General features: G+C 43.9%; 1 protein-coding gene across 2 annotated transcripts; it reads left to right on the top strand.

The window, feature by feature from the left end:
* The first annotated feature begins 426 nt into the window (after positions 1–426).
* LOC134339240 (glutaryl-CoA dehydrogenase, mitochondrial-like) lies at positions 427–25,839 on the top strand. Of its 2 annotated transcripts, none has more exons than XM_063035581.1 (11): positions 427–652; positions 6,185–6,223; positions 6,737–6,880; positions 8,944–9,006; positions 9,856–10,026; positions 10,485–10,614; positions 11,690–11,906; positions 15,060–15,163; positions 16,074–16,199; positions 16,297–16,457; positions 22,503–25,839. In XM_063035581.1, exons 1-11 carry the CDS (start codon positions 559–561, stop codon positions 22,574–22,576), a joined length of 1,323 nt encoding a protein of 440 aa, XP_062891651.1. In that variant the 5' UTR covers positions 427–558; the 3' UTR covers positions 22,577–25,839. The 2 variants fall into 2 exon arrangements, with proteins under 2 accessions (XP_062891651.1, XP_062891650.1); XM_063035580.1 differs by having other exon boundaries at positions 6,734–6,880.
* The last annotated feature ends 2,143 nt before the right edge of the window (positions 25,840–27,982 follow it).

Raw genomic sequence — 27,982 nt, 5'->3', positions numbered from 1 at the left:
ACAGCAGCAGAATCCGAACAGATGATAACCCTACGCGGTCGAGAGTCTTCTATCCACCATAAGGCCCAGAGGATTGCTAAAAATTCTGTTGCAAAGACAGGAACACCATCTGAAACCCGGTGACTAATCATAGCTGGCTTCTTTCCATCTGTACCTCATAGAGGGGCACAGAACGCCCCGACTCAACGAGCTGTATACAGATTAATAAGGTGGGCGAGCCCTCTCTTTCACCGCAGACCAATTGAACGCGGCGGTTCTTCACCCCGCCGCCTCTTACAACGAGCGTACAGAAGGAGGGCGCTGATTGGCTCTGGGTGTTACCTTCGCACGTTCGCAACAGCAATCGGCTACAGAGGTTGCCCGTCAACCCCTTTGTGACGTCACTTTACGGACCAGGGGGGCGTGTCTTCCTGTTGGTTACGCAATCATCAGGTGTTCTTTCCGGCGGAGGGTCGGGGGTTGTTGGTTCTGTGTCCCGTTTCAGGAATTCGGCGTGAAGGGATCCCGCGGGGAATCACTGCAGCTCAGACCTGACCTGTGCTAGCGCTAGCATCTGCCATGGCCCTGATCGAAGTAACTCGGAAGCTCCTGAACAGGCTCCCGACAGCCGCCAGTTCCTTTCGGACGCAGGGGACGGCGAAGGCACTAAGAGGTGAGGGGACATCTATTTATAGTGAGGTGCGGGGTTGCTTATTATTAGCGTGGCCAAGAATGTCAGTTGTGTAACTTTCTCGGACATGGGAAGGGATTAATATGGATCCAATTTGAATTAGGTCAAAAAGAAGAAATTTCCAGGTTCCAGCCTTAACAAAGCGAGAGAGGAGAATTAGCTGTATTTAAATGGGAAAATGCATCAGAAGGTATTACAGCGAAGCGTATCATTTAAAGAAACAATGCTTAATTTGCCGAAAAAACATTTCTCTGAGACGCAAAATTCCAAAAGTAAAGATGTACCATTTCCGACTGACGGGAGAAAAATTAAAAAGCATTACAAACTATGTCATCCTAAAATGAGATTTATAAAGTTGCCAGGAATCGCGGTAGGCCTGAGGATAGGGACGAATTAAACTCAGCACAGGAAGACGGGAGATCGATCAAGAGAGGAAAGGCAGATTTCTGGGCCCAGTTTAGGAATGCAACTATGAAGAAGGCACGCCACTGGTCCTGCTTTCTTAGAAGAATAAGGAGATTCAGCAAGTTCTCAAAAAGCTCTGTAGATGCACGCTTTCTAGCGGGTTGCATCACCACCTGCTATGGAATCTCCAACGCACAGGGCAGACATCCCACCCTGCAAAAACTCATTTCAGGGAGGTATCACCACCTTTCAGGGAGGTAGCACCCCCGCCCCCCGCAACCCCATATTCCACCCCCCCCCCGCCGACCTCTAAGGGTGTATGTAATACTTTGTTTAGTGATTTTGTCTAATCTGTAAACCAAGTTGGGTATATGCAGAAAATGTGACATTAAAATATGTACTTATATTATATTATCACGTTTATTCTATTACAACTTTAATCGTCTACAGGGAGTTTGGCCTCATCAATAGTGTAGCTTCTTAGCAGCTAGCCAGCTAGTTTAAATAACATTAGCTACACTAATGAACGAATGACACCTGTTAAACTCACCTCAACATGTCTTTTACATTTTAACCCACCATGGGCAATAGAAAAGTCACTGTTGCAAACAGTGCAGCGAGCAACACTGTCATTATTTTTGAGGTCGACTGTAAAGCCTGTCCACAGAAAATTGATAGGTCTACTTAGCCGGGGTCCCCAACATTTTTTGCACCTTGGACCAGTTTAATATTGACAATGTTCTTGCGGACCGGCCGACCGGGGGGTGGGGGGGTGTTAATCACGACTGGAATATAGGTGATAGTCAATAGCATCATACCATTTTAAGTAACGTTTGGATATTAAACACACAGCACATATTTTCCCCATATGAACATATAAAGTCAGTGCAACACACCAATATCACTGAATCAGTGGGAGCCCTGGGCTTGTTTTCCTGCAACAAGACGGTGCCATCGAGGGGTGATGGGAGACAGCGATACGCGAACGGGGTTCGTTATATCCTGTCTATTCTGCAATTTAGTATTCATTGCAGAGATGTGTTGGAAATGGAAGCAACGTTTTCAGTGCTTTCGTGGCTATCTCAGGATATTTAGCCTTGACTTTGATCGAGAATGCCGACAGAGGTGTTATGTCAGACATACTTTTCAGCCCGTCATCATTTGGAAGCTCGAGGAGTTGATCTCCTTTCCGCGCTGACATGGATGACGCGTGCGTAATGACCTCGCGTGCGTTCAAGTTCAATAGTGGGCGTGACAGGGAATGAGGAAAGGTGCAGCTGACTCATATCATTTCCTCGTGGCCCGGTGGTTGGGGACCGCTCTTAGCACGAAGAGAGACCAATCAGGATGCTCGCTCTCCCGCTCAAAAAAATTGATTTCTGGGATATTGCATATAATTTCTGGGCATCAGGGAGCCACTATCGATATGCGGGAGACTCCCGGAACTTCAGGGAGAGGTGGGATGTCTGACATGGATACGAGGCTGCAGAGAGGTTGACTCAGTCAGTTCCATCGTAGGTACAGCCTCGCCCACTGTTGAGAACGTTTACAAGATGATGTCTTGGAACAAGGCAGAACTAGGCCCCCCCCCCCACCCCACCCCAGCCCTCTTCTCTGTGCTACCATCGAGCAGGCAGGCAGTGCAGGAGCTTGAAGACCTAGTTCAACAACACTGCCATCATGTTCAACAATGCAGGACTGTATTTCTTTTTCTCTCTGTCTTGCACTAATGTTTTTATTTTATTGTGTAGGTTATGTATTATTTATGGTAATTTAAGTTGGTTAACTTGTAATTTTGGGGTGGTGTGTTGGGGTGGAGATACGATTCCATCAGAGGAGGTGTTAGGCGTCCCTTCCCTCCAGAAGAAACTAAGATACTGTGAGAATATGCGATAAGGAAAAGTCATGAGGGCAAATGTGTCCTTACAAAGAGAGATGAGGCTATATAATGAAAATGCGAAAATGGAAGATTTTCTCATGGAAGGCTAACTATTATCGTTTCCTTCCATGAATCTCTTTAAAGGAAGGTTGTAACCTGTATTACCTCACTATTTTTGCTCTTTTGGCACTATTTATTTATATTTCTCATTGTAACAGTAATTTTATGCATTGCTCTGTATGCTACCACAAAACAACCAATTTTGCAATGTATGTCAGTGATAATGAATCTGATTCTGGAAAACCTGACAGAAATTTCAGAACCAAGAATCTCAATGCGAAAGAGGAACTGAAGTAAATATTCGCGCAGACCTCGTAGTCAAACTTGGTAAGAAGTAGGGGAGGAGGCAGTGAGCAAGGGTGCCCGAATGCTGGGTAAAGCTGAGTGTGTGCAAGTATTAATACTTGTGCAGCTAGCTGAGTGCAGTTTGTAGTTCCAACTGCTCCCCAGGGTGACAACTTGCACTGCACAGCATGAATGTCAGTGCCCCAGTGCAGAACGTGAACAGCGTTTAGTATCATAGGTCAGGAATTCGTTGTCGCTGCTCTGAGGAGACACGTTGGGCAGGGAATGAGGTGGTAGGTCTACATCCTGTCAGAGGGACATGGCAGAAGAGGAGCAGTCTACGGAAAATGGGAATGAGTAGTACAGCATCTCAGCAGAGAGGGAGTGAGACAGACTTTGTTTAAAGATTAGCTTTAAAAATACTTTAAGATGGTTTAAAGATATTTATTGCTTATTTATTTTTTGTGTATTTGCACAATTGTTGCCCACCCTGTTGGTGTGGTCTTTCACTGATCCTGTTACAGTTATTGGATGTATTGAGTATGCCCACAAGAAAATGAATCTCCGCGATGTATGTGGTAACAAGTACTTTGGTAATAGATTTACTTTATTTATCGCATGTACATCGAAACGCAGTGGAAGTGTGACATTTGTGTGAGAGACCCACACAATCTGAGGATGTGCTGTGAGCAACCCACAAGTGTCAGTGTGCTTCTGGCACCAACGTAACCCACCCACAGCTCCCTAACCCGCACCTGTACATCTTTGGAATGTGGGGAAAAACCCGTGTGGTTGTGGGGGAAAACATGCAAATTCCTTATCGACAACGGCGGGAATTGGACTCGGATCGCTGGCGCTGTAAATCATTACGCTCGCCACTACACTATCCCAAGGTGATGGGGTGTTTGACTATTTGCCTGTGCCAAGTTAATTCCCACAGATGCCGAAAACAGCTTCATTTATGCAGAATTTGATATTCCTGATTAACTTGTAATACAAGTAGCTGCTGACAAACTTCCCAATACTGTAACACACATCAAAGTTGCTGGTGAACGCAGCAGGCCAGGCAGCATCTATAGGAAGAGGCGCAGTCGACGTTTCAGGCCGAAACCCTTCGTCAGGACTAACTGAAGGAAGAGTGAGTAAGGGATTTGAAAGTGGGAGGGGGAGGGGGAGATGCAATATGATAGGAGAAGACAGGAGGGGGAGGGATAGAGCCGAGAGCTGGACAGGTGATTGGCAAAAGGGGATACGAGAGGATCATGGGACAGGAGGTCCGGGAAGAAAGACGGGGGGGGGGTGACCCAGAGGATGGGCAAGAGGTATATTCAGAGGGACAGAGGGAGAAAAAGGAGAGTCTGAATATACCTCTTGCCCATCCTCTGGGTCACCCCCCCCGTCTTTCTTCCCGGACCTCCTGTCCCATGATCCTCTCGTATCCCCTTTTACCTATCACCTGTCCAGCTCTTGGCTCTATCCCTCCCCCTCCTGTCTTCTCCTATCATTTTGCATCTCCCCCTCCCCCTCCAGCTTTCAAATCCCTTACTCACTCTTCCTTCAGTTAGTCCTGACGAAGGGTCTCGGCCTGAAACGTCGACTGCACCTCTTCCTAGAGATGCTGCCTGGCCTGCTGCGTTCACCAGCAACTTTGATGTGTGTTGCTTGAATTTCCAGCATCTGCAGAATTCCTGTTGTTTTCCCAATACTGTATTACCTGGGAATATGGTAGTAAAAGGTTTGCACTTTTACTGACTCCCTAAGTTTTAAATCTTAAAATAAAAAGTTAAATCAGTAAGGTATGTCTTAAGAATTGAAATTTAATTTCTCTTTTTTCATCCTGTCCTTCAAGGCCTTTGGAGCTTTTGGGAACTTTCCAAATCTGCAACAACTTCTGCACGATTTCGCTTGGTCATATTAAATTTGAGAGATCGCAAGTAATGCAGATTGGCACTGAGATCTTTTCCAAGTCTGTGATCGAGGGTGTCACCACACTTCAGAGATAGAAGTCTTGGTCTAGTTCTATGTCTGAGTTCAGGGACTTCAGTGAGTCAGTATTGTGTATCTCAGCAATACAGAAAACTGTGAATAGAAAGGGAAGGTTGTAGCTTTAGTTCAGAAGCCAATGGGATTCTCAGTTGTAAGCTGCAACAAATGAGAATTAGACAGGGCCTTTGTGTTTTCACCTTATCCAGGCAGACTTAATGCTTTTTTTTATGCTGTAGAAGTTTGGGACCTATTGACCATTCTTAGATTAAATTGGGGAGATCTCAAGGTATGAAAAGCTTTATTAGGAGGCCAAATGTTCATTCTGGGTGGTGCAGTGGGGAAGTCCTTTAGTAATTAGAGTGCTAATTTTAATAAAAAGCTTCTCTAGCATACTGTATATACAGATCATTGAGGTAGAACAGGGTAAAACAATAACAATGTAGAATAAAGTGCAAAAGCTACCAAAAGAGGTAAACAATAATGTGCATAAAAAACCAAGTTAGATTATGAGGCACGAGTACAAGAGGTCCATTCTAAAGTCTGACAAGTGGGGTGGAAGCTGTCCTTGAGCCTGGTATTTCCAGGCTTTTGCACCTCTGCTCGATGGGAAAGGGGAGAAGAGAGAATATTCACAATGGGAAAAGGGAGAAGAGAGAATATTCACAATGGGAGAGGGGAGAAGAGAAAATATTCAGGGTGGGTGGGGTGTTTGATTATGCTGGCCGCTTTACTGAGGCAGCAAGAAATATAGACAGTCGATGAAGGAGAGGCTGGTTGATAATTTTATTTCAGATTTCAGGCATCTGCAGAATTTTACTTTCATGTAAATTGAAAGCTTATTGCAGGAAATTAACATCGTGAAAGGGAAAATATAACCTGCATTTACTTTCTTTTCACAGAGAAAAATGAAAGATTTGAAGAGACGAAAACCTCAAAGTGTAGGTCATAATTAAAACTCACTGCATTGTGTGTGGATATTCTCGTGCGGACGTTGTTTGTTTATTGAGATATAGTGTGGAATAGGCCTTTCTGGCCCTTCAATCTATGCTACCCAGCAACCCCCAATTTAACCCTAGCTTAATGGTTTGCAATAACCAGTTAACCTAATAACTAGTATGACTTTGGACTGTGGGAGGAAACCAGAGCACCTGGAGGAAACCCACACATTCCAAGGGGAGAAGCTGCAGACTACTTGCAGCTGATACTGGAATTGAACTCTGAAATCTGATGTCCTGAGCTGTAATAGTCTTCTATGTGATCTGTTTTGAGACTATCATCATCCCAATGAATTTATTTTAGCAGTCAGTTAACAGATTAAAGCACAGCACTGTTGAAAATTTAATCATGTCTGTAAGACAGCTTACGAGCTGAGTATTTACTGTGGTGTTAGTGTTGATTTTGGGTTGGGAATTTCTGGAATTTTTAAAATATCGGTCTATTCTCTCCAGCAGCGGCTGGTGTCCAGTTTGACTGGCGAGATGCCCTAAATCTGGAGGGTCAACTCACAGAAGAGGAGATCCTGATTCGAGACTCGTTCCGTGCATATTGCCAGACAAAGCTGATGCCCAGGATTCTCATGGCAAACCGAAATGAAGGTACAGACGCTGAACTATGTCCATTGCAGTTTGTTTGGGTACATCAACATACTCTTGACTCCCAATTCAATTCACAAAATTCAAACAATACTCTTCTATGTCAGTTACAAACTTAAAGGCTAGTTGTTATTAGAAAAGGAGCTGAATTTAGGTCAGTGACTGTAGAGAATGTGATTCAGTGGGAGGTGTGTTAATTTCTTGCCCAGATGTTTGGCAGAAATAGCTGTGAGTCTCGATCCTTGGTCAGTTGGGGTGATAAAGGGAACTGTATGCATTGTTGAAGTTCTCACAATTGGTGTTAATTCACAAGAGTGAGGATTAAATGTCCAGATGACTGACCCTGCCCCCTCCCCCCCATTGCTCTTTACTCTGCACACTGCACAGAACAACTTTCATGGCTCTGATCTGGGAATACAAATCCATAATTCCTTTAAAGTGGTGTCATAGGTAGACAAGCTAGTAAAGAGAGCTTTTGGCACACTGGACTTGTTATGTGCGTGCAGTACGTGCCCATATTATTTTTGTTTTGTGTTCTCTCCCCCCACCCCCCCCACCCGGTCCAGCTTTGCTTGTTTAAGGTATGATGAGCTGCTGTCAGACTCCATTCAGAGCACTGCTGCTCCATTCCCAATGAGTTGGAGTTTTTTTTCTCTTTTGAGTAATGACCACGTTATTGAGTGTTCTCTGGTTAAGTTGGTGGGATTTGTTCCCTGGTGGGGGTACGCTATCAGATACTATGTTGCAGAGTTGAGCATTTGGGCAGCTGGGATTTAGTTAGTGTTTGTTGGTTAGGTAGACAGGAACAGGAGAGTGCTCTTAAACCATGCTGACTGGTTTGGTCGGTGTCACTCATTGTGTAAGCTCACTGCTGTTTGTGTGAAAGTCTCTTGGTGTGGATATGGACCAGTTTACAGTGCAAGTGTTTATGAGCAATCCTACAGTAGAGCAATTAGACACGCGCCATTGTGGAAGTTGAACCTGGATAAAGTCACTCAGAGACTGTATAAGTACACACTCTTTATTCAAAGCACCCGGGGCTTACTCAGTTAGTTGCTCAAACAAGAACAGTCTTTCTGTCACTGTTCATGCCCGATCCACCAACTAACTCACAATTCCCCTTACGAATGGATATATTCATTCAGATACCCCCCATACATACCAAGCTGGAGTCAGACTTATCTATTGCTTGACAGTACCGAGACACAAATGACAGAATAGGCATAATGGCCTAATACACAAAACAGAGAGGAGCTGTCCTATCTCTACGTATGACTGCACAAGACCTGGACCATATATAGACCTGGACCACACCTGAAACAAGCAAAGCTGGACCGGGACCATATCCCTCCATACACCTCTCATCTATGTACCTGTCCAAGCTTTTCTTAAATGTTATGTGAGCCCGCATTTACCACTTCATCTGGCAGCTCATTCCACACTCCCACCACTCTGTGTGAAGAAGCCCAATGTTCCCTTTAAACTTTTCCCCCTTCACCCTTAACCTATGTCCTCTGGTTTTGGATGTTGCTGGGACTTGAGGACCCGAGTTACAGAGAAAGGTTAAATGTTAGTTCTTTATTCCCTGGAGCACAGGAGAATAAAGGAGATTTGATGCCAGTGTACAAAATTATTAGGGGTATAGATAGGGTTAACGCATGCAGGTTTTTCCACTGAGATTGGGTGAGACTAGAACCAGAGATTAAGCATGAAAGGTGAAATGTTTGAAGGGAGTCTTCACGTGAGGTGGTGAGAGTGGAATGAGTTAACAGCAGAAGTGGTGGATATAGAGTTGAATGCAACATTAAAGAGAAGTTTGAGTAAGTACATGGATGGGGGAGGGGTATGGAAGGCGATGGTCCAGGTGCAGCTCAATGGGACAAGGCAGAAAAACAGGTTGGGGAGCTGAGGAACTTGTTTCTGTGCTGTAGTGCTTTGTGACTCTAACGTGAAATGTCTGCTGTTAATCTATCATTGTACTTAATTATATTCAATCCACTTTCAAACAAGTTTCTTATTTGATGACTGTATCTCTAACCATTCACATTTTTCCATCCTCCTCCCAGTGTTTCACCGTGAAATTGTGCATGAGATGGGTGAGCTGGGAGTACTGGGCTCCACAATTAAAGGTAACACACATTCAGAACTTACCTTCACCACTCGTTGCTTTAAAGAGAATTTGAGGCTTGAGCCGCTAAACAAACTATAATGTCAGTCGAGCAATTTCACTTCATCCGCCTCCCACTGGCCACATATTTTAATTTGACTTCTCATTCCCATTTGGGCTTGTCTGTCTTTGGCCTCCTCAGCTGCTACAGTGAGGCTGCACTCATTTGGAGGAGCAACACCTCATACTCTGGGTAGCCTCCAACCTAATGGCACGATCATCGATGATTTTTTTAAAACTTCTGATAATCTCTCTGTCTCCATCCCCCCATCTTCTTTCTTTTTCCATTCCCATCGTGGTTCCCCTCTTGCCCTTTCTTCTCTCACCTGCCAACCCTCCCTCTGGTTCTCTTCCCTTTCCTTTTCTTCCATGGTCCATTGTCCCCTCCTATTGGATTTCTTCTTCAGCTCTTTACCTCTTCCACTTGTTCCATCCCAGCTTCTTATTTCATCCCCACCCACGAACCACCTTCCCCTTCACTTGGTCTCACTGATCACTTGCCAGTTTGTACTCCTTCTCCTTCCCCTCCCCCCACCACCTTATTCTAGCATCTGCCATCTTGGCCAAAAATGTTAATTTCCCTCCATAGATGCTGCCTGACCTGTTGAGTTCCTCCAGCATCTTGTGTGTTGCTCACAGCTTACAGCCTCTGCAGATTTTCTTGTATTCATGCAATGTCAGTTTCTGCTTTTTTTTTTCAAGAGCAATTTAATGGAATGGGAACCACTTGGGTATTGGTTTAAAGGCAGTTTGATTTTTCTGACTGGGTAGGTACTGGAATTGGGAGTCTAATAGTAGGTTCTGTTTACAGGCTATGGTTGTGCAGGGACCTCCTATGTGTCCTATGGACTAATCGCACGGGAAGTCGAACGGGTAGACAGTAGTTATCGCTCTGTGATGAGTGTCCAGTCCTCCCTTGTCATGTATCCAATTGCTGCCTATGGTACAGAAGACCAGAAGCAACGGTACCTTCCAAAGCTAGGTTAGTCACTATCTCTGATTAACGACCAGTGCATGAGCTCATGGTTCCTTTACAATGAACTGTGAAATAATAGCTTGCTTAGTGGTGGATGTCTGTCCTGACACAATTTTTGTTGTAATTCTATCGCAATATTTTAATTGAATCTGTCTCCTGTTGAATCAACTTTAAAGAAGAAAGAAAAACAGCATTCCCACAAAACATTTTTACATCTTTGTGTGTAAGAGGATTGAAAAGGGGGCTTGTTTTGTTCTGAACATAGTGGGAATGGTATGTTGGTGCTGGAATGTGTGGTGACACTTGCAGGCTGCCCCTAGCATATCCTTGGTTGTTGTGTGGTTGTTAACACAAAACAGTGCATTTCACTGTATGCTTCAATGTACGTGTGATGGATCTGGCTTGGCTGTAATCTGCCTTAATGTAATTGCTCATCTTGTTTCTCTGTCCTTGCTTCCCTGCAGCCAAAGGGGAACTGTTAGGTTGCTTTGGTCTAACAGAACCAAACCACGGAAGTGATCCTTCAAGCATGGAAACCAGGGCGAGGTTCAACACTAGTAGTAACACCTACACACTAAATGGATCAAAGACCTGGTAATGTGGTGTAATATCGATTGCATCTTTTCCTTCATTCTAATACAGAGGTGGGTGGAGGCTGTACAAGTTTACTATTGATTACCTGAATTGCAAGGGCTCACAACTTGTACAGAATGTCAAGATGTGAGGTAATCTGAGTGACCGACTTGGGGTCCAAGGTTTTCACTTGACCTGAGAGCGTACTAACTGCTCGTTTCGCCTCTGCCAATTAGGGCAGCAATAAAGATCCGCCGTCCCTGGCAGTGTTCAGAGTTTCTTTCATTGTGGCAGTAGCTTCTCGGTTTTCACTACTATTAGTCATGCAAGTTCCGGGTAGATACTCAGGAATATCATCACACTCAGATATGGATGGATTCCTCATTGCTGTTTCTGTAACTATTTTTGTTTTACCAGTCGGGGTTCTTCGTCCTGAGCTGAATCCTTAAACCAGGAGGACAAGAGGACGACTCTTAGTCTGGCCTCTACCCTTTGACCTGTTTGGCATGGGTGTCAATACCAAGAGCCAAAGCATTAAGCCCTGACTCCAGCCAGTGTAGCTCTCGGGGTCGTTGAGGCACTCAAGCCTCCAAACCATGAAAGGCTGTGGTCCTCTTGGAATGTATGAGGAGTGTTTGATGGCTCTGGGCCTATACTCCCTGGTGTATAGCAGAGGGTGGTCTCATTTAAACTTATCAAATAATGAAAGCCATAAAAAGCGTGGACAGAGAGAGGATGTTTCCCAGAGTGAACCAATCTAGGACCAGAGGGCAAGCCTCAGAATCCAAGGGCATCCCTTTAGAACAGAGGTGGGGAATGGAGGGCCAGACTGGTGAATCTGTGGAATTCATTGCCAGAGGTAGCAGTGGAAGTCAAGTCATCGGTGTATTTAAAGCAGAGGTTGATAAGTTCTTCATTAATAAGGGTGTCAAAGATGACAGAGAGAAGACAGGATCATGGGGTTGAGGGGGATAATAAATTAGCCATGGTGATCAGACTCGGTTGGGGCTAATGGCCTAATTCTGCTCTTGTGTCTTGTGTTCTTGATTGGAAAAGAAAAACACTTGTGAAAGGTTGTGCCTGTTTCTCCTGCCAGGATTACTAACTCCCCCATGGCTGACATCTGTGTGGTCTGGGCCAAGTGTGACGATAGGAAAGTACGTGGCTTCCTGCTGGAGAAGGGGATGAAGGGCCTGACCATGCCAAAGATCGAAGGCAAGTTCTCATTGCGGGCCTCGTCCACTGGGATGATTCTGATGGAGGACGTTGAGGTTCCTGCTGAAAATCTGCTTCCCAATGTAGTGGGACTCCGGGTGAGTGATTATCTCATAAGAGCAGGGCTCCTGTAAATCAGGGATCCCCAACCTTCTTTGCACTGCGGACAGGTTTAATATTGACAATATTCTTACGGACTGGCCAATGGGGGGGGGGGCGGGGGGGTGTTCAAGTAGGGTTGCCAACTTTCTCACTCCCAAATAAGGGACAAAAGTAGCAGTCAAATATGGGACACTTGTGTTTACCCCGGGAGAGACTACCATGACCACGAAGCCTTGCACGGGCACCTGTGTGCGCATGCGTGTACGTGCCGTTTTTTTCCACAAATCAGTTTTGGCTTAATCTTCCCAATTCTGTTACGTGAAACTACACTGTACATACATTATTTCTACTTTATATAGGCTGTGTATTTATCATATCATTCCTGCTTTTACTGTGTTGGTGTTATTTTAGGTTTTGTGTTATTTGGTATGATTTGATAGGTTATTCCAAGTTCAACAGTGCGTGACGGATTGAGGAAAGGTGCAGCTGACTGGTATCGTTTCATATCGCCAAATCATGTCGTTTCCTAGCACATGCTTTGCGGCCCGGTGGGTGGGAACCACTGCCGTAAATAATAGGCTTGAGGAGGATCCTGAGAAGATTCATGAGAATGATCTCGGGAGTGAACAGGCTAACTTTGAAGGAGAGTTTGATGTCCCTGGGCTTGTACTTAACGGAGTTCAGTAGAATGAGGGGGATCTCCTTGAAATCTATTGAATGTTGGAAGACTGAGATAGAGTGGATGTGGAGAGGAGGTTTCCAGTAGTGGGGGAGACCAGGAGCAGAAGACACAGCCTCAATATACGAACGTGTCTTTAGGTCTTGTGATTGGGGGTGACATCTTGCAGTTGATCAAAACAGTACAATTTCAGTGGTGTAAAGGGTGGCGGGGTAGAGAACGTCTCTACCAAAGGAGGGGTAAGCGTCTCCTCTCCACTAGCCTGCAGGTCACCCTTGGGCAAGGTGTAGCACCTGCCTTGTCCTCCCCAGAATCGGGGTCACATGAAGCAGTTAGTGGACAGCTGTGTGACAGTTCGTGCATATCACAAGTCCTGGTTATGTGACCACTAACTCGAGGCAAACAATCTTTGGAGTATTGATAATGGCTGGGGTCACACTGTTCAGAAGAAGGCAATGGCAAACCAATTCTGTAGAAACATTTGCTAAGAACAATCATAGTCATGGATAGAGAAAATAATAAGAATAACAATATAATGGGGTCATACGACACATATTGATCAAATTCAGTAACTGAGTGGCAGTCAGCACCACTACTTCAAGGAGCCAGGCTCGATCTTGACCTTGGATGCTGTCTCTGTGGAGTTTGCAGGTTCTCCTGTGACTACATGGGTTCTCTCAGATAATTCCTGAAATGTACACTCAGCCAGCTTTATCACAGGCATAGCTCTTCCCACCATCAGGGACATCTTCTCAAGGCAGTGTCTCTAAAAGCATCCATCACTAAGGACTCACCATCTGGGACACGCCGCCTTGTTACTACCATTGAGAAGGAGGTATAGCAGCCTGAAGACAAATTCAATATTTTAGAAACAGCTTCTTCCGTTCTGTTATCAGAATTCTGAATGGTCCATGAACAGTACCTTGTTATTTCTCTTGCACTTTATTTATTTTTGTAACATTTTATTAATGGGGTAATGCGGTAGATTAGCAGCTAGCACGAGGAAATTAGCAGTTAGCACAATGTTTTATAGCGCCAGCGATCTGAGTTTAATTCCTGCCCCTGCTGTGAAGTGTTTGTACATTCTGCCAGTGACTTCATGGGCTTCCTCTGGGTGATCCAGTTTTCTCACTCAGTCAAAATACACAAGGTTAAGATCAGTAAGTTGTGGGCATGCTGTGCTGGTCCCAGAAACATGGTATACTTACAGGCTGCCCCAAGAACATCCTTGGTTGTTAATGTAAACAATGTATTTCACTGTTACAAACAAGAGAAAATCTGCAAACGCTGGAAATTCAAGCAACACACAAAATGCTGTAGGAACTCAGCAGGTCTATTTCACTGTATGCTTTGATTCAGTTTACATGTGACAAACAAAGCTAGTCCCTAACCAAATCTCAGTACGCCTTTGTCAGAAGTTCCATGCTCCGAAGTCGTGATAGGTACTAGGTTGATTTTTCTTTGCTTTTTAAATGTTTGAATGTTCCTGAAATCTTTGCTCAGGAGAGCAAGAATGTGTACCTTTGACCTGTGATTTCTCTTTTTCTATTAAAATTCTACTAGTACTGAACCTTGGACTGAATCAAAGGCAAAGTAAATATATTATACTACTTTGATATTCTTTTTCTTCCAGGCATTTACAGGAAAATAAAGAAATACAATAGAATTTTCTGAAAAACTATACATAAAGACTGACAAACAACCAATTTGCAATGGAAGACAAATTGTGCAAATTAGTAAATAAATAATGCCAAGAACACGAGCTGTAGAGCCCTTGAAAGGGAGTCTGTAGATTGTGAAATCAGTTCAAAGTTGAAGTTAGCTACACCAGTTCAGGAGCCTGATGTTTGAAGGGTAATAACTGTTTCTAAACCTGGTGGTGTAGAACCTTAACGCTCCTGTACATCCTTACCGATGGTAATAGCAAGAAGAGAAAATAGCCTGGATGGTGGAGGTCTTTGATGAAGGCTGCTTTCTTGTGGCCATGCTCCTTGTAGAAGCCCTCAATGGTGAGATGGGCTTTCTCTCTAATGGTCTCGGCTGTGCCCACACATTTCATAGACTTTCCCGTTTCTGGGCATTGGTGTTTCCATACCAGACATGATGAGATGCTCTCCACTGAAGTTTGATGTGGCGTGCTGAACCTACACAAACTTCTAAGAAAGTAGAGGCTGTGCCGTGAATCCTCTGTGTTGGCACTTGCGTGTTGATCCCAGGACAGATCCTCTGATATGATCATTCCAAGGAATTTAAAGTTACTGACCCTCACCACCTCCAATACCCTTATGAGGACTGGCTCATGGACCTCCGACTTGCTCCTGTAGTTAATAAGCGGCTGTTTGGTTTAGCTGACATTGCGTTAGAAGTTGTTGGACCACTCTGCCGGCTTTTCAATCTCTCTCCTGCGGGGTACATCGGAGCTCTGACTAATGAATCCTGTAAAGTTTCTGTTTCTCTTTGACTCTTCCAGGGTCCCTTTGGGTGTTTGAACAACGCACGGTATGGAATTGCCTGGGGTGCCCTGGGAGCTGCTGAGTTCTGTCTGGAAACAGCTCGGCAGTATGCACTGGATAGGTAAGTGGGTTGGGGGATGGGGGGAGAAGGAATGTGATATTAAGCACTGCAGTGACCTGAATCAGGATGTCATTCCACCTTACATTTGCAAGATGCAGCAGTGCTGGAAAAGAAGAGCTTGGAAGCTGCTCTGGACAGCTAGAGTCTTGTCTTTGTTTTTTTTTAAGGCAGTTGCACCCAGGATCTAATACTGAGCAGGAAAACTGCTACACCTGCCTCTACACCTCCTTCCTCGCCACCATTTGGGACTCTCAGGTCCTCCTTAAATCTGTGCGCTTTAGTTCTTGATTTTCCAGTCCTGGGAGAAAGTTTGTGCACAGGCACCCTGTCTATGCCCCTCATGATTTTATGCACATCTCTAAGGTCACCCCAGAGTTTCTTGCGCTCCAAGTAATAAAGTTCAGCTTCTCCCTGTAACTCCAGCCCTTGAATTCTGGCAACATCTGTGTAAATCTTGGCAATCTTTCTAGATAATGGTGAATATCCACCACCTATAACGGCCAGCTGGTGGCACAATGGCATCAGCGCTGGACTCCAGAGCAAAGGTTCCCGAGTTCGAATCCAAGTCGGGCCGCTCCCCGAGCACACTTTCCATCCGTGCCAGGTTGAGCGTCGAGCTAGCCACTCAGTCTCGTTTTTAAAAAAAAAAGGGTCAAGTCAGGAACGTTTATATCGTGACCCGGTTAGTCCGAAAGGAGACCAATCCTGACACCACGTGCCAGACAAGAATGGCTGACTGTCTGGTGCGACACGGGGAAAATAAACACCTATAACAATAATCAGCAGCAACTTCTCAGTAGTTGTTGGTAATGATTCGATGAACCAAGTGGCCTAATTCTGCTCCTATGTCTTATGGTTAGTGAACATGAGATATTCCTTATTGTGACGTTTTTTTCTTGTACCATTACAGGATTCAGTTTGGCGTTCCTCTTGCTCGTAACCAGCTTATCCAGAAGAAACTGGCAGACATGTTAACTGAGATCACACTGGGGCTCCATGCATGTGTGCAGCTCGGGCGTTTAAAGGATGAAGATAAGTGTGTACAAATTACAGCTGCAAACACCACCAGACTGGGCAAGAGCAGAGTGCCTCCAGAAACTTGTTGACCTGTTGTTTCCTTTTATTCTCCTTAGAGCCACGCCTGAAATGATCTCAATGTTAAAACGGAATTCCTGTGGGAAGGCTCTGGATATTGCCCGGCAAGCTCGTGACATGCTGGGCGGGAATGGCATTTCCGACGAGTACCATGTGATTCGGCATGTCATGAATCTGGAGGCAGTGAACACATATGAAGGTGAGGGACCTCAAAGCCCAGGCATGTTTTGCACATTAAAGCTCCCCGTTTTCTCCTAACACTGCTGCTCTGATATAGTGAGTGGAAGATTTGATTCTGGGGTACAGATCAAGGGCTAATCAGGAGCAGCGATTTATTACGCTGATCCCAATCTGGAGTGCTATTTGGGTGAAGTTTGTTCTTCTGTGAGTACATGGGGTTCACACTTGTATACCAGTCTCCTGCTACGTCCCAGAGACATGCTGGGAGGTGAACTGGTTATTGTAAATTTACCTAGTGTAGATGGGTAATAAAGAGACAGGCACATGAGAGAAAATAAACTACAAGGAAATGGTATTGATGCAGTTTGTCTAATAGCCTTGAAGGGTGGAATGGTGGACTCCTAGTTTGCGTAGATCTCCAGTGTGTCTCTCTCAACTGTCCTATCAGACCACTCAGTTGTGTTTTTACTGTTGCATTAAAGAATGAGACCTGATAAACCACACCACCAGTGGCTGGTGTTCAGTCCAGTGCTCCTCACCCTGATTAGAATTGTTTTTTTATTGTCTCACGTACTGGCATGTAGTGAAAAGATTGTCTTGCATACTGTTCATACAAATCAAATCACAGTGTATTGAGTTAGAATAAGTTGAAACAAAAACGATGTAGGATAAAGTGTAAAAGATACCAAAAAATACAGTGCAAGTAAACAAAGTGTAAGAGGTGGAAAATCTAGTCAGGTGGAAGAAGGCAGCATACATGAGGTTTAGGAAGCAAGGATCAGATGGGTCTATTGAGGAATATAGGGAAGCAAGAAAGGAGCTTAAGAAGGGGCTGAGAAGAGCAAGAAGGAGGCATGAGAAGGCCTTGGCGAGTAGGATAAAGGAAAACCCCAAGGCATTCTTCAATTGTGTGACGAACATAAGGATGACAGGAGTGAAGGTAGGACCGATTAGAGATAAAGGTGGGAAGATGTGCCTGGAGGCTGTGGAAGTGAGCGAGGTCCTCAATGAATACTTCTCTTCGGTATTCACCAATGAGAGGGAACTTGATGATGGTGAGGACAATATGAGTGAGGTTGATGTTCTGGAGCATGTTGATATTAAGGGAGAGGAGGTGTTGGAGTTGTTAAAATACATTAGGACAGATAAGTCCCCAGGGCCTGACAGAATATTTCCCAGGCTGCTCCACGAGGTGAGAGAAGAGATTGCAGAGCCTCTGGCTAGAATCTTTATGTCCTCGTTGTCCACGGGAATGGTACCGGAGGACTGGAGGGAGGCAAATGTTGTCCCCTTGTTCAAAAAAGGTTGTAGGGATAGTCCGGGTAATTATAGACCAGTGAGCCTTACGTCTGTGGTGGGAAAGCTGTTGGAAAAGGTTCTTAGAGATAGGATCTATAGGCATTTAGAGAATCATGGTCTGATCGGGGACAGTCAGCATGGCTTTGTGAAGGGCAGATCGTGTCTAACAAGCCTGATAGAGTTCTTTTAGGAGGTGACCAGGCATATAGATGAGGGTAGTGCAGTGGATGTGGATAAGGCATTTGACAAGGTTCCACATGGTAGGCTTATTCAGAAAGTTAGAAGGCATGGGATCCAGGGAAGTTTGGCCAGGTGGATTCAGAATTGGCTTGCCTGCAGAATGCAGAGGGTGGTGGTGGAGGGAGTACATTCAGACTGGAGGATTATGACTAGTGGTGTCCCACAAGGATCTATTCTGGGACCTCTACTTTTCGTGATTTTTACTAGCGACCTGGATGTGGGGGTAGAAGGGTGGGTTGGCAAGTTTGCAGACGACACAAAGGTTGGTGGTGTTGTAGATAGTGTAGAGGATTGTCAAAGATTGCAGAGAGACATTGATAGGATGCATAAGTGGGCTGAGAAGTGGCAGATGGAGTTCAACCTGGAGAAGTGTGAGGTGGTACACTATGGAAGGACAAACTCCAAGGCAGAGTACAAAGTAAATGGCTGGATACTTGGTAGTGTGGAGGAGCAGAGGGATCTGGGGGTACATGTCCACAGATCCCTGAAAGTTGCCTCACAGGTGGATAGGGTAGTTAAGAAAGCTTATGGGGTGTTAGCTTCCATAAGTCAAGGGATAGAGTTTAAGAGTCACGATGTAATGATGCAGCTCTATAAAATTCTGGTTAGGCCACACTTGGAGTACTGTGTTCAGTTCTGGTCACCTCACTATAAGAAGGATGTGGAAGCATTGGAAAGGGTACAGAGGAGATTTACCAGGATGCTGCCTGGTTTAGAAAGTATGCATTATGATCAGAGATTAAGGGAGCTAGGGCTTTACTCTTTGGAGAGAAGGAGGATGAGATGAGACATGATAGAGGTGTACAAGATAATAAGAGGAATAGATAGAGTGGATAGCCAGCGCCTCTTCCCCAGGGCACCACTGCTCAATACAAGAGGACATGGCTTTAAGGTAAGGGGTGGGAAGTTCAAGGGGGATATTAGAGGAAGGTTTTTTACTCGGAGAGTGGCTGGTGCGTGGAATGCACTGCCTGAGTCAGTGGTGGAGGCAGATACACTAGAGAAGTTTAAGAGACTACTAGACAGGTATATGGAGGAATTTAAGGTGGGGGGTTATATGGGAGGTGGGGTTTGAGGGTCGGCACAACATTGTGGGCCGAAGGGCCTGTACTGTGCTGTACTATTCTATGTTATAATGAAGTACATTATGACGCAAAGAGTCCAATAACAGTGGGATAGAAGCTGTCCTTGAGCCTCACGCTTTGTGGATCCAGAACTGGCTTGCCCACAGAAGGCAAAGAGTGGTCGTACCGTAGACGGGTCATTTCTGCATGGAGGTCGGTCACCAGTGGTATGCCTCAGGGATCTGTTCTGGGACCTCTGACCCCACTTGGTGTACTGTGCTCAGTTCTAGTTGCCTCCCTATAGGAAGGATGTGGAAACCATAGAAAGGGTGCAGAGCAGATTTACAAGGATGTTGCCTGGATTGGGGAGCACGCCTTATGAGAATAGGTTGAGTGAACTCGGCCTTTTTTCCTTGGAGTGACAGAGGATGAGAGGTGACCCGTTAGAGGTGTAGAAGATGATGAGAGGCATTGATTATTGTGTGGATAGTCGGAGGCTTTTTCCTAGGGCTGGAATGGCTAGCATGAGAGGGCAGTTTTAAGGTGCTTGGAAGTAGGTACAGAGGAGATGTCAGGGGTAAGTTTTTTACAGAGTGGTTAGTGCATGGAATGGGCTGTCGTTGATGGTGGTGGAGGTGGATACGATAAGATCTTTAAGATTTAAATCTTTTAAGAGACTCCTGGACAGGTACATGGAGCTCAGAAAAATAGAGGGTTATGGGTAACCCTAGGTAATTCTAAGGTAAGGACATATTTGGCACAGCTTTGTGGGCTGAAGGGGCTGTATTGTGCTGTAGGTTTTCTATGTTTCTATGTATCTTCTGCCCAGTGGGAGAGAAGAGAGCGTCCAGGGTGGGTGGGGTGTTTGTTTATGCTGGCTGCTTTACTGAGGTAGTAAGAAGTACAGTAGAGTCCATAGAGGTTCCTGTGATGTGCTGAGTTGTGTCCACAACACTTTGCAATTTCTTGCAGTTACATGCAATGCACTTCTCTTGATACACGGACAATTCCTCTTTCCTGCTACTACCCTTGGAAACAGTCATCTCGGTTAACCTTTCTTCTCTGTACTGTCAATTTGCCATTACTGTTTCCTGCACGTCCTGTTGCACTGAGGCTAATTCCACACTTGTAGCATCATTCAGAGGACTGTCAGACTTCGGAACTGCCTCCATTGTGGAAAATGATCATTTCTCAAAGCATCTGATTCGTTCTGTATTGGATTTAATCATAGAGCAATTCTATAAGTAGCAAAAGTTTACTGTATAGACCCATTGAACATTTCACTAGTGTGTAGTCTCAACTTCGATCTGTACTGTCGTTGCCGGATTCAGTTGACACCACTTTCGTAGAGTATCTCATGTTAAACTTGTGGATGATAGAGCTGCTTTTCCCAAAGCTTCTGTGAACTGCTCTGCTTCTTTTTGAGATCTATGAATAGTTATGACATTGGTAAGTCACCTTCAATAGAATGTAGACCATAAAGCATAGGAACAGGGCAGGTTTCCGGGCCTGTGCAAGCAAGCTAGCTGGAGTGTTTGCTGACATCTTCAACTGCTCCTTGCTTCAGTCTAAGATCCTCTCGTGTTTTAAGAGGCAACGATAATCCCAGTGCCAAAGAAGAGCAAGGTGGCATGCTTGAATGACTATCGACCTGTGGCTCTGACATCAATTGCTATGAAGTGCTTCGAGCGATTGGTTATGGAACACATCAACCACAGCCTATCGGTCAACCTCGACGCTTTGCAATTCGCCTACCGGAGCAACAGGTCAATGGCAGATGCCATCTCTCTGGCCCTACATTCCTCCTTAGAACACCTGGAGAAAAGAGATGCATATGTAAGGCTCCTTTTCATTGACTACAGCTCTGCCTTTAATACCATCATTTCAAATAAACTGATTCCTAAGCTCCGGAACCTGGGCCTTAGCACTCAGATCTGCAGCTGGATCTTCAACTTCCTCACAGACAGGACCCAGGCTGTAAAAATAGGGGACAAGCTCTCCTCTACAATCACTCTGAACACCAGTGCCCCACAAGGCTGAGTACTCAGCCCCCTGCTGTACTCACTGTACACCCATGATTGTGTAGCCAAGTTTCCATCGAACTCAATATATAAGTTTGCTGATGACACCACAATTGTAGGCCGTATCTCGGGTAATGATGAGTTTGGTGGCATGGTGCGAAGACAATAACCTATCCCTCAACGTCAGCAAGACGAAGGAATTGGTTGTTGACTTCAGAAGGAGTAGTGGACCGCACGACCCCATTTACATTGGTGGTGCACAAGTGGAACAGGTCAAAAGCTTTAAGTTCCTCAGGGTCAATATCACAAATGACCTGACTTGGTCCAACCAAGCAGAGTCCACTGCCAAGAAGGCCCACCAGCGCCTTTACTTCCTGAGAAAGCTAAAGAAATTTGGCCTGTCCCCTAAAACCGTCACTAATTTTTATAGATGCACCGTAGAAAGCATTCTTCTAGGGTGCATCACAACCTGGTATGGAAGTTGTCCTGTCCAAGACTGGAAGAAGCTGCAGAAGATCGCAAACACAGCCCAGCACATCATACAAACCAATCTTCCGTCCTTGGACTCACTTTACACCGCACGCTGTCGGAGCAGTGCTGCCAGGATAATCAAAGACACGACCCACCCAGCCAACACACTTTTCGTCCCTCTTCCCTCCGGGAGAAGGCTCAGGAGCTTGAAGACTCATACGGTCAAATTTGGGAACAGCTTCTTTCCAACTGTGATAAGACTGCTGAATGGATCCTGACCCGGATCTGGGCTGTACCCTCCAAATATCCGGACCTGCCTCTCGGTTTTTTGCACTACCTTACTTTCCCTTTTCTATTTTCTATTTATGATTTATAATTTAAATTTTTACTATTTACTATAAATTTTTACTCCAGGGAGCACGAAGCGCAGAATCAAATTGCTGTGATGATTGTACGCTCTAGTATCAATTGTTTGGCGACAATAAAGTAAACAGGCCCTTCAGTCCATCATGTTGTGCCACACTAATTAAATGTCTAATTAAACTAATTCCTTCTGCCTACGCAAGTCCATATTTCTCTATTCTCTGCAGATTCATGTCCCTGCCTAAGAGCTTCTTGCATTGTATTTGCTGCCACCAGTACCCTGGGTGCCACCATTCTCTGTGCAAGAAAAAAAATCCTTGACCTGTAAATCTCCTTTAAACTTATCACTTCTCACCTTAAATTCTGCCCTCTAATGTTAGACACTTCAATCCCAAAAGAAAGAAACTGTCTGTTGACTATATGCTTCTCAATCTTACAAAAATAAGGTCTCTCTTGGTTGACTTGACTGTTCATAACAGGCTGCCTTGGACTCCTCTAGATCCCCCATACCGGTCTAATTCTCCATCTGTGTGTTGCTCAAGCATTCCTACATCTGCAGAATCTCTTGTGCTTTAACAATTTCTCCTTCACTGCTTCTTTCCTCAGGTACTCATGATATCCACGCGCTGATTCTTGGAAAAGCAATCACGGGTCTGCAGTCCTTCACTATAGAGAAATGATCCCAATTGTTCAACAAAGTGACTAATGGAAAAACAACATCTTGACAGTTGTTTGTGTGTAGAGCCATATCTCTGGGTAAGATGGGTTATTCCATGTACTGACTTCTGTCAGCTCTCTAAACACTATTTTGCTGTAGAACCATGAAGCAATGTGCATATTTGAAAGAGCTTGGTGATCCATTGCTGCTCTCCTCCGGTATTTATTTAGTTTATTGTACTATTAAAGATATTTACATTGTGCTTGTTTTACTTCCTAACCTGTTGTAACTTTGAAACAAAAGTCTCATCAACTCCCTGTTTGGCACTGGATTTAAATTAAATATTTACTGTACAGAAACATCACAATGGCAGCCATCTGACAGCCGTGTTGGTCCTTTAATTGGAGCTTTGAATGCTCCAATCATGTTTCCCTCTTCTCTGTAACCTTCTGTCTTTCAAAATAAATATTCCAGGCAGTAGGCATTTGAATTCATAAACACGAGATTCTGCAGATGCTGGAAATCCAGAGCAATGCACACTAAATGCTGATGGAATTAAGCAGGTTAGGCAGCATCTATGGAGGGGAATAAACAAATGTTTCAGGCCTGAAGAAAGGTATGGACCCAAAATATCACTGCTTATTCCCCTCCGTAGATGTTGCCATCCTGTTGAGTCCCTTCAGTATTTTGCGTGTTACTCTAGGCATTTAAATTCTACTGCTTTTGAGCAAATAATTTGGAAGAAATTAATGTTTGGATGGTAGATGAGAAGGAACTTAATTGGATTTTTTTAAAAAAATGCATCCACATTCTTGTTGTCAGATTCACAAGATCACAAGACAAAGGAGCAGAAGTAGGCCATTCGGCCCATCGAGTCTGCTCCACCACTCCACCATGAGCTAAACTATTCTCCCATCTAGTTCCAATTTCTGGCTTTATCCCCATATTCCTTGATACCCTGACTAATTAGATACCTATCAATCTCCTTCTTAAACACCCTCAACGATCGGACCTCCACAGCTGTATGTGGCAACGAATTCCATAAATCCACGACCCTCTGGCTCAAAAATTTCTCCTCATCTCTGTTTTAAATGGGCACCCTCTAATTCCAAGACTGTGGCCTCTTGTCTTGGACTCACCCACCAAGGGAAACAGCCTTTCCACATCTACTCTGTCCAACCCTTTCAATATTCGAAATGTTCCTGAGATCCCCTTTCATTCTTCTATACTCTAATGAATACAGTCCTAGAGCTGACAAACGCTCCTCATATGTTGGCCCCTGCATTCCAGGAATCATCCTCGTAAATCATCTCTGAACTCTCTCCAACATCAGTACATCCCTTCTAAGATAGGGGGCCCAAAACTGCACACAGTATTCCAAATGAGGTCTCACCAGTGCCCCATAGAGCCTCATCAACACCTCCTTACTCTTATACACTATTCCTCTTGAAATGAATGCCAACATAGCATTCGCTTTCCTTACTGCCGATCCAACCTGGTGGTTAACCTTTAGGGTATCCTGCACGAGGACCCCCAAGTCCCTTTGCACTTCCGATTTTTGAATTTTCTCCCCATCTAAGTAATAATCTGCCTAATTATTTCTTCTTCCAAAATGTACAACCGTACATTTCTCAACATTGTATCTCATCTGCCATTTCTTTGCCCACTCTCCTAAACTGACCGTTTCTTCAACACTTCCTGCTCCTCCACCTATCTTGGTGTCATCCAGAAACTTAGCCACAAAACCATTTAATCCATAATCTAAATCATTGATATACATTGTAAAAAGAAGTGGCCCCAACACCGACCCCTGCGGAACACCAGTAGTAACCGACAACCAATCAGAATAGGATCCCTTTATTCCCACCCTTTGCTTTCTGCCTATCAGCCAATGCTCCACCCATTCCAATATCTTTCCTGTAATTCCATAGGCTCGCATCTTATTAAGCAGCCTCTTATGTGGCACCTTATCAAAGGCCTTTTGAAAATCCAAATACACAACATCCACAGCCTCTCCCTTGTCAATCTTATTTGAGATTATCTCAAAAAATTCCAATAGGTTGGTGAGGCAGGATCTTCCCTTCATGAAACCATACTGGCTTGGGCCTATCTTGTCATGCACCTTGAGGTATTTCATAACCTCGTCCTTGAGGATCGACTCCAATAACTTTGGAACTACTGATGTCAGACTAATAGGTCTGTAATTTTCTTTTGCTGCCTCCCTCCTTTCTTAAACGGCAGAACTATATTTGCAACATTACAGTCCTCTGGAACCATACCAGGTTGTTAAAAATGCTTTTGTAATGCCTTGAAATTTACTTCAATTCTGAATCTTTTAAACTATCAGATCTCCTCATTTTTTGTACAGGATGTCAAGAGTTTGATCACAAATGAAATCACCAGAGAATATGAATTTTCATTCTCTCCATGCTATACCAGGCAACTGCTTTAAACTACCCATTATATGCCTCTTAATTTGTGCCTTCACTTATATTAAATATGTACACCTGGTTGCCCTTGAACACAAGTTATAAATTGCATTGCTTCCTCTTACATGTTTATAACATGGGGGAGGTGTCACTTAACTGTTAATAGATTTTCGATTGCACATAAAAACTGAGACTAATTCCAATCAAAGGAACAAACTGTTGTCCCATGGTAACAAACCTAGATTGCCACAGACTGCTGGACCTAATTGTAGGAAACTGTGGCCATCGTTTTCTAAATCATTGGTTTATAATGCAGTGGATGGGGCAAGAGGAAATTGCATTAATTGCTCCTCTTATTTATCCCTTCCCCATCCCAAAGCTCTTAGTTATAAATTTCCATATAATAATGGCAGGTGCCTGGTAGCATAGCGGTTAGTATGACACTTGCAGCTTCGGGTGTTGGAGTTAATTCCAGCAACTTCTGTAAGGAATATGTATGTTTCCCCTGTGATCGTTTGGGTTTCTACTGGTTTCCTCCCACAGTCTTGAGACCTGCTGGTTAGTAGGTTAATTGGTCATTGTACATTGTCCCATGATTAGATTAGTGTAAAACAGGGAGGTTGCTGGGCAGTACAGCTTATTGGGCTGGAAGGGCCTGTTCTGCACTGTATCTCTAAATAAAATTTTTAAAATAAATAAGGGAAGAGAACTATTTCTGAAAGTGTAAATCATTCTGGTCTAGAATCACAATGAAGGGAGCTCTTATTGAGCCAGTTTGATTCCATGTTGGACGTGGAAAGGCAGGTTTATGTTTTTCTAGATGTAGATGTGGTTGGCAAGACCACTAATCATTCTTTATCTCTAACTGTCCGTGAATGTAGTAGTTAGCTACTTCCTTGCACTGCAGATAATGTGGCGAAGGTACTCCTAAAGCTCCATTGGGTAAGAAGTTTTAGCATTTTAGCTGGTAAAACTTCAATGTCGGAACAACACTGAGTGTCTATAGATATTTCTTGTTGGGGTATCTCAACACATGTACATTTTATGTCAGACAAACCATAGTTGCCCATGTTAATTTATGATGGCTTGACATGGAGACTACTAACATGAACAGTGGGTGTTTGGTTATGGTAACCCCTAGCTGATCAAAGTAATGGTAGTACAGCAGTTAGCATAACACTTTACAGCATCTGTTACTGGGGTTCATTTCCTGTCATTGACTGAAAGTACTTTGTTTTCTGCTGACCACATGGGTTTCCTCCCACATTCCAAAGACATGCTGGTTCAGGTTAGTAAGGAGGGCAAGCTATGTTGGTGTTGGAAGCATAGCGACACTTGCAGTGTGGCCCCAGCACATCCTTGTACTGTGTTGGTCGCTGATGCAAACAATTTGTTTCACCGTATTTCAGTGTACATGTGACAAATAAAACTAATCTTTAACCTTTAACGCAGCATGTGGAATGTTTTGTGACAGGTTGCCTCAGTTACTACCTAACAAACTTGACTCCTACGAGATTTGAACATTGAAGCTCATTGAATATTTTATACAATTAAAAGAAAGTGCTCCTTCTCCATAGTTATTCACCAAGCCATTAAATTATCCTTGTCAATATGCTACAAAGTCCCTCTGTCCTAAGATTTCTCTGCAGTCTCCAGATGGATAGAAGCTCCACTGTCTCTTTTGTTCCTGAATCTTTACCTTTGGGAAGAAAACAGCTCTCCTTCAACAGCCACTCTTTCCCGGATAACAGGTATTGACTATGTAAAATTTGTATCTGGCTGCCTCACAGTGTGTTGGTGCATCAGCTACTGTTACTTAAGAAAAAATTGTTTTCAAAATGCTGCTTGTAAAGCCACTATTGTTATAAGCTATAACATGCAAGCCTGAACTAAGGATAAAATGTAATATATGAATTGGAAGAAAATGTTCTTTTGTAAATCCTGTACACAATTAAATTCAGCATGATTATTTTGTTAATCTACAGAAGTAAATAATAAAGATCCTCTTTTATAGAAATGTTTGTTGTATGCTTTTCCCCTACTGTGCCCTCCTTGAACTTTTTCTCACCCAGCCCCTATTCACTACCATTTCTGCCCTAAAACTGATACATTACACTTCATTGCCTTCAGTTCATAATCTTGGGTTGGAACTTTTCCCTTACAATCAGTAATGCTGCCTGTTGGACTCTTGGATAGTATGGTCAGGGTGGGCTTGATGAACCAAATGGCCCCTTCCTGCTCTGTGTAACACATACAAAATGCTGGAGGAGCTCTGTGCTTTGGGCAGCAACTATGGAAAGGAATAAACAGTCCACATTTCAGGCTGCAGCCCTTCATCAGGACTCAGCCAAAATATTGACTAGTTTATTCCTTTCCATAGATGCTGTCTGACCTTGAGTTCCTCCAGCATTTTCTATGTGTTACCATGGGTTTTCCAGGATCTGCAGAATCTGTTTGATTTGCTGCTCCTGTATGGTAATGTTTCACTAATTCTAGATTGGGAATTGCTGTCATGGATAAGCTGACAAGAGATTTGAACTCCATGGGATACAATGGAGAATTGTGCCAGCTACATACATTATGCTGTTAAATTCTACTATTAATCAAGCATTGTATAAGATAAAGGGGAAAATACTAACTCTTTGCAGATAAGTTCTATTTTTAATTTTCCCACTGTTTTACCCTGTAAATATTGGTCTGATTGGTGCTATAGTTTACATCTTGAAGGAATGGGGATGATATTATCAGGCACCATGCATGTTTTTAAATAATCGTAATATATAATCATAAATCAAGTGCAAGTTTATAGATAAGGATGTTTGGATAAAGGAGTTGTATTTGCACAGTTAGTAGAAAATGCTTCTTTAAATCTGATGGGGAAAATAAAATTGAGTCAAATTGGACCTGGAGGAAAATTAATGTGCATGTGGGCAATTTGAATTCATTAAGGCAAGACCCAGGCAGAGATGATACATCTCTGCAGAAAATGCTATGTTTGA

This window comes from Mobula hypostoma, chromosome 29 (genome assembly GCF_963921235.1).
Source record: "Mobula hypostoma chromosome 29, sMobHyp1.1, whole genome shotgun sequence".
In the NCBI taxonomy this organism is placed as follows: domain Eukaryota; kingdom Metazoa; phylum Chordata; class Chondrichthyes; order Myliobatiformes; family Myliobatidae; genus Mobula; species Mobula hypostoma.
This window is presented reverse-complemented; position numbering and strand designations above follow the sequence as displayed.

What these genes read in the sequence shown, in the direction of transcription:
- LOC134339240 (XM_063035580.1), top strand. Translation starts at nt 559, where the DNA reads ATGGCCCTGATCGAAGTAACTCGGAAGCTCCTGAACAGGCTCCCGACA. An exon ending in CTAAATGGATCAAAGACCTG is followed by an intron (nt 10,615 to 11,689) that starts GTAATGTGGTGT and finishes TTCTCCTGCCAG; the next exon opens with GATTACTAACTCCCCCATGG. An exon ending in CCAATGTAGTGGGACTCCGG is followed by an intron (nt 11,907 to 15,059) that starts GTGAGTGATTAT and finishes TGACTCTTCCAG; the next exon opens with GGTCCCTTTGGGTGTTTGAA.